General features: G+C 33.0%; 1 protein-coding gene across 1 annotated transcript; it reads right to left on the bottom strand.

The window, feature by feature from the left end:
• On the bottom strand, positions 670-3,012 carry LOC107607593 (zinc finger MYM-type protein 1-like). Its single transcript, XM_016309525.2, has 4 exons — positions 2,511-3,012; positions 1,722-1,994; positions 1,539-1,679; positions 670-1,466 (listed from the first exon to the last, which is right to left on the bottom strand). Exons 1-4 carry the CDS (start codon positions 3,010-3,012, stop codon positions 670-672), a joined length of 1,713 nt encoding a protein of 570 aa, XP_016165011.2.

Below are 6,996 nucleotides of genomic sequence, written 5' to 3'. Positions count from 1 at the left end.
AAACATCGCGCTGACATAAAAATTTGGGTTGTTGCAGAAAATGTCAATGATTTTTTTTAATTAATTTAAAAATATACAAAATGTCAATGATATTTTGTATTTTTTGAACAAAAATTTACAGCAGAGTAAAACTCACCTAAAGCCAAATAATCTTGTATAATACACATCTTTGACCAATATTAAAAAAAATTAGCCCATTTTTTAAACAAAGTTCCCAACTCATCATGCATTTGTGCTTCGTACGTGCGTGCGTTGCTTTTTCTTCTTCTTCATCTTCTTTCTCCTCTTTCGTTATTATCGTCATTGTCTTCTTCTTCTTTTATGCACTTATTTCTTTAATGTCGTTGTCATCATCGCTGCCACCACCATTGTTTCCTCTTCTTCATCCTCTCCTTCCTCTTCCTCCTCCTCTTCCTTGTTGTTGTTGTTGTTGTTGTTGTTGTTGTTGTTGTTGTTGTTTAATTTCTTCTTTTTTTTTCCTCATCATCCTCCTTTATTATTATCACAATCAGTGACGAATCCAGAAAATTTTATCCATAGGGCAAAATATATATAGTATAATAATAATTTATATAATTATACTATAGTATTATAAAATATAATTATTCCTAAAAAATTATTTAACTAACAAATTAAAATAATAAAATAATAATTTAAATAATAAATAATTTAAAATTCCATTCTTCTGGATTTCATATTTTGGAAAGATTGAATCTTTTCATTGTCAATACAATCAAATGTTTCTCTTTCTATGTATGTCACTAAACAATCATTTAAAAATTCATCTCCCATACGGTTGCGAAGCCGACTCTTTATGATGTTCATAGCAGAAAAGGTTCTTTCAACTGATGCAGTTGCTACAGGAAAAACTAAAGCTAACTTCAAAAGAAGAAACACTAATGGATAAACAATATTTTTTCGAGTCTCAACCAATTTCTGAGAAAGAGCACCAATCCCATTTAAGTTTGAGAATTGATCATCAGAACGCACATCTAGTATGAAGTTCTCAAGTTGACTATCAAGTGCCAAAAGTTGAGTAGAAGAAAATTCTAATGGATAGAATTGAGCTAACTGGATTAACTTCTCCTTATCAAATGCAAGAAATGAGTGTCTTGGATTCAGACAAGCTATACAAAGAAGTAATTCAGTATTCACCTCTATAAAACGGTTGTTGAGTTCTTGAAGTTGTCTATCAACTACTTGATAGAATATCTCAACTTGAAAATGATGCAAATTTGAGATCTTTTGAGCTTTGCGTCTTGATCTTCCTTGTGACACAAATATATCATCCATTTTTGGAACAGTAATATTATATTTGTCATAAAACAATGAGACTTCGTCAACTAAAAGAGACCAACCATCATCTCTTATAGTTTGCAACCGTTGCTTAGACACTTTAACCAATGCCATAGCATTTACAATGTTTTGATCATTCATTTGTAATGCTTGAGATAATTCATTAGTAACTCCCAAGATATTTTTCATCAAGTGCAAGTTGAAAATGAATTCAAAGGATTGAATGACATTCAATAAATGACATGCTTCAGCTCTTTGTTCTGAATTATTTCCATCTTCCTCAACATATTCAAGAACATTGACCACGGAAGGAAACAAAGAAATTAATCTAAGTATAGTTCCATAGTGTGAACCCCATCTAGTATCTCCAGCTCTTTTCAAAGCTATTTCTTAATTCAAACCACGTCCACTAGCAATTTCTCCACTTTTTAATGCTTCAATTGTCTTAGTCATCTGACTATCATGAAGCATATCTCTTCGTTTACACGAAGCTCCAACAACATTGCACAAATTGGTTAACAAATTAAAAAGCAAAGCAATTTCAACTTGTTTTTTTGCAACCGTTACAAGAGCTAACTGAAGTTGGTGAGCAAAGCAATGTACATAGAAAGCATAAGAATTTTCTTTCAATATCAAAGTTTTTAAACCATTAAATTCTCCTTGCATATTACTTGCACCATTATATCCTTGGCCACGTACTCTTGATAAACTTAAATTATATGTTTCTAATAATGACTCCAATGCTAATTTTAGAGATAAAGCATTAGTATTAGAAACATGAACAAGACCAAGAAAATGCTCCCTAACTTGCCCTTCTTTATTCACATACCTTAAACAAACTGACAGTTGCTCCTTAATAGAAATGTCGCGGGCTTCATCAACCAAAACAGCAAACAATTCATCCCCAAGATCATTAACAATAACTTTTGTCGTTTCACTTGCAGCAGCTTTTACAATATCTTTTTGAATTGAGGGAGCTCTTAGTTTAAGATTCCCACGAGCATTTTTGAAAGTACGACCAATCTCTTCATTATGTTCCGCAAGAAAGTTTAGAAGTTCCAAAAAATTTTCTTGATTAACAGAATCATCTGTCTCATCATTACCACGAAAGGCCAATCCTTGTCGCAAAAGAAATCTAATACAATCAATTGTGGCTGTCAAATGAATTTGATAATTCTTTTTAGCTTGCTCAGATTGTTTTTCAATAGCAGCACTAATATGTTGTTTTGGTTTCATAAGTGCTTCATATTTTCTCCAAGCTTGATTATGAGCACTATCATGAATCCTAACATGAGTTTGTAATCTCTCCTTTTTTTTCCAATTTGAAAAGCCATTGGTTACAAAAGCATCGCCACCTTCAGTCTCAGGTTTCATAAGATAACAACAAAGACAAAAAATAGCATCTTTTGATATACTATACTCTAACCAATTGCCATAATCATCAAACCAATTAGGATTAAATCTTCGAAAAGAAGAACCACAAGCAGTTTGTGAAAAATCATGATTCCTTAGTTGACAAGGACCTTTTTGCAAATATGCACATCTAACTTTGTCTCTGTCATTCGGATGATAACTTGAAATCTTTGGTTGTTGTCCTGGATCTGCTATGAGGCTCTCTACTTCGAATTCTAAAAATATCCTCTTGTTAGAAGAAGTCGATGAATTGTTTTGGGATCCAATCTCCAATGATGAAGTTCTTTTGAAATATTTCTCCATTACTAATAGAATAAAATTATAAACCTAAATTAATTCACAATTCTATACAAATTGAGAAGTTCAGTATAAAATTATAAATATAAAATTGATCAATTAATAAAATTAATGAAAGCTATATCGGTGACTCATTTCTCTGAACTCATTGAAACAATAATAGTGATCATATTTATCACATGTTATACTGATAATATATTGAGAGTTTATACTGATAATATATTCTTACATGATGAATTACTTAATATATTCATATAAAAGATCCATTAAAATAAGAATATAAGAGTATATAGCTTTAATTTATTAGAAACATTTGAAGCTAGCCCTTTTCCTCAGCATATTATAAATACATCATCAATTCATCATAATTGAATACCACAAAAGTACAATGAAGAAAGATATTCAAATGAGATATTACATATAACACAAGTTAAAGAAAATTAAAACGCAAGTCCATAATTTGAATTAATTATCTTAATAGAGATTTAAAGGTACAAATTTTAGTTTCTTTGCCAGTAGCCAATTGTAGATGGCAGAGCTTTGATGTACAGAGTTCATGCTTTGGAAGCTAGGAATGAATGATCAGAATGTACTTTAAAGTGCTTGCTATAAAAACTGAAAGCTATGTACTATAAGCTTCTAAATCATTATCCCTTCTAACATTCATATCATAATCCCCTGATTCCCGTCTCATTCTTATTCATATCATAAGTCCCTAGATCTGTGTTTCTTTATTTTCGAAATAATTCTTCTAATATAAGAAAATGTCAAGCCAATTACATCAAAACACAATTACATTATAACTCCATTAAAATTCCATCAGAACACAATTGTTAATTAACAAAGTAACCAACAATTATATTAGAACTCTATCAGTCTATTAGAACACAATTACATGATTTACATCAGAATAAATTCAATCACATAAAAACAAATTAATCAACTATATCAAATTGAATGAATTAATGAACTATATCAAATTAATAACAATGCAGCAAATGAGAATAAAAACTGAATGAAGCAGGGTACCCAACGGCAGAACCAGCGGCATGGCGGCACCCAGTGGCAGAACCAGCGACACCCCGCACACCCTGAACTGTTGAAGACAGAACCAGATCTACACGCCGAAGGAACGGGAAGACAGAACCAGACGAGAATTTAAGGCTTGCAGCTGTGAAGACCGAGGAAGAAGAACAAGAATACCTCACCATACACCAGACGCTGAAGAAACGCAGCACCAGAACCAGACGCGGGCACGCTGTGATGCAACGAGAAACCGACGGAGCTGACGCAGGAGAAAGACTGAACGGAGTGGGCGAGTGGCGGTAGACGACAGTAACTGAGGGCTGGAGTCTGGAAACGGAGGTTGGAGGCTGGAGCAGAAGAACAAAATTGAAAAAGAGAAGGAGAAGGGTTAGCTGATTAGGGTTGGGAAGGTGGGGAGTGGGGTCAAAATGAATTAGATGGTGGGAGAAAATTAGACAATTCACTAAGAATTACTAATTAATTTTTCCAAATTCACTGGGGGCAGTTGCCCCCACTGAGTGCTGAGTAAATCCGTCCCTGATCACGATCATCGTCATCCTCGTCGTCTTCATCTTTTTCTCCTATATATGTTCAAAAAACTTGGAAACAGAAATTTTGATGTACAACACAGATAATTTTAGTATACCAAACCATATGGCTAGAACATTTTCACCCAACTAACAAAATATGCACAATACAAAAATTTTGGTGCATAGTATAAAAATTTTTTGAATGACTACATGTCCTAAACATTCATACCCAACTAACAAAATATGTATAACACATAAATTTCAGTGTATAGGATAAAAATTTTGGTGCACAATACAAAAATTTTTAAAGGACCACATGCCTAGAACATTGACTCACTCAATCAACAAAATATATTCGCAGCAAAAAATTATGTGCTATGTGTAAAAATTTTTGTGTTATGTGCAAATATTTCTATACTATAGCAATAAATTGGTATTATGTGCAAAAATTTCAATGCTATATCAATAAGTTTCTGTGCTCTCTAACAAAAATTTTTATACTAAAAAAATGTGAAAATGGAGAAGTGGTGACTCATGTGCCAGAAAATGTGCGCATATGTCACCATATCCCCTTTTCTGTGATTCTGCAGCGCATAAATTTTTTAATAAAGAACACATAAATTTATTGATATAGCACAAATATTTTTGCACATAACACAAACTTATTGATATAGTATAGAAAATGATGCCCTCGTAGTCCTAGTAAGTCTTAATCCATCAAAGTAGCTAAGTATTTACAAAATTAATATCAACCATTTTGAACCAACACATATATATTATACAACAAACAGTAACACTAAATACAAACATCATTAAAAAATAAAAAAAATAATATCAATAACTCTAATTAATCAACAATAAAAACTATACAAAATTACTAGAAATACTTAAATAATTAATATCAACAACTCCAAATAATTAAAATAAAAAATACAAAAATTATAGCATATTGATAAATTTCTTGAGATGCGGCTTAGAGGAGGGTTAAGGAGTCTATCTGATCATTATCCGATGGTAGTGGAGGATAGCATGATGGGTGGGAGGCCAAGGCCGTTCCGAAGCTTAGATTCTTGATTCACACATGAGGGTTTTCTTCGATTGGTAAAGGAAGAATGAAGGGGTCTAGGAGATGCTCATTTTACAGATAAGTTGAAGGCATTGACTATACCTTGATGTATGAGTATCATTGGTGCCTTTTTTATGTGATTTATATGGTATTCCATTGATTTATTAGAAGATTTTAGTAGATTATGCCCTATTGGATGCTACTTTGAGTTTCTGTGGCTTTTGATTGATTTCAAGTAGCATCCGGATGAAGATTTGATGAAAGCGCATGAAGAAGCAAATGAGCCTCATGCGTACGCATGCATATCGACCAGCAAGGGTGGTCATGCGTACGCAGGTGCTGTGCGTACGCATGACTGCAAGAGCTTAAATGAGACAATTCTCCTATGGACAGGTGGCGCTAAATGCCACAACTCGGCGTTTAGCGTCAGGAGCTTCGTAATTTGTACCTGGCCTTCTGGACATTGGGTGCTAAACTCCCACTCACCAGCGTTTAGTGCCGAGGACCATATTGTGCGTGCAAGGTTCATTGGACGGCTGGCGCTAAACACCCAATTACCAGCGTTTAGTGCCGATAGTGTGAACAACAATGGGGACCACAAGTTTGCAAGGAATCAGCAGAATGCTTAAAGATTTGATTTCAAATCAAATTACTATTAGAAAAGATTTATTAGGGTTTGATTTAAGTTTCAAATAAATTTTAATTAGTACTATAAATAGGATAGAGATCCATCCACGCAAAAACTTCTCTTCTCCTAATTTTCAATTCCGCACTTTTACACTTTTCTTTGTTAGGGTTTTTTACACACCATGAGCAACTAAACCTCCAGTGTTAAGGTTAGGGGCTTTGTTTACTTTGATGGATTAATAATGATTTATTTTTCTACTCTTGATTAATACATTGATTATTATTTAAGAATTGGTTTCGTTCTTTATCCTACGGATTAGTAAGTATTGGAAAATAATTCTAATCTAACTTGAATTCTATTGAATCTTGAAAAAGCTATATCATTAGAATTACATCTTGAAACTACTTTCTCATAAATTCTCAATTGTCTGGGTTTAATGTGGTATGTGATGTAAAACTGCATCATTCTTGGGTTCTTGGGATTTGTGTGGCTTATGAATAAGAAACTAGACTTAACCCTCTAATACAATTGATTGATCAAGGAATTGACGGTTGGTTGAATTAGACGAGATTAGATTGCCTAGAAATAGAAATTTAATCACTTGGGCTTTGTAAACTAAATCATTGCATGATCAAGGTAGTTGACATTGAGTATTAATCCGGATATTGAAACACCTCCAAAGCCTTAACTTTATTCTCATATCGTTTTATCAGCCATTTATTATTTGCTTTTCTTACTTT

This window comes from Arachis ipaensis, chromosome B07, assembly GCF_000816755.2.
Source record: "Arachis ipaensis cultivar K30076 chromosome B07, Araip1.1, whole genome shotgun sequence".
Taxonomy (NCBI): Eukaryota; Viridiplantae; Streptophyta; class Magnoliopsida; order Fabales; family Fabaceae; genus Arachis; species Arachis ipaensis.
Note: the sequence above shows the minus strand (reverse complement) of the source record. Positions and strands in the feature narration are given on the sequence as shown.

Bases quoted from the DNA above. Each gene is read 5' to 3' on its own strand.
- LOC107607593 (XM_016309525.2), bottom strand. From the start codon at position 3,012: ATGGAGAAATATTTCAAAAGAACTTCATCATTGGAGATTGGATCCCAA. The intron at 1,680-1,721 runs GTGGAGAAATTG...ATTAAGAAATAG, and splicing joins GACAATTGAAGCATTAAAAA to CTTTGAAAAGAGCTGGAGAT. The intron at 1,467-1,538 runs GTCATTTATTGA...ATATCTTGGGAG, and splicing joins AGAACAAAGAGCTGAAGCAT to TTACTAATGAATTATCTCAA.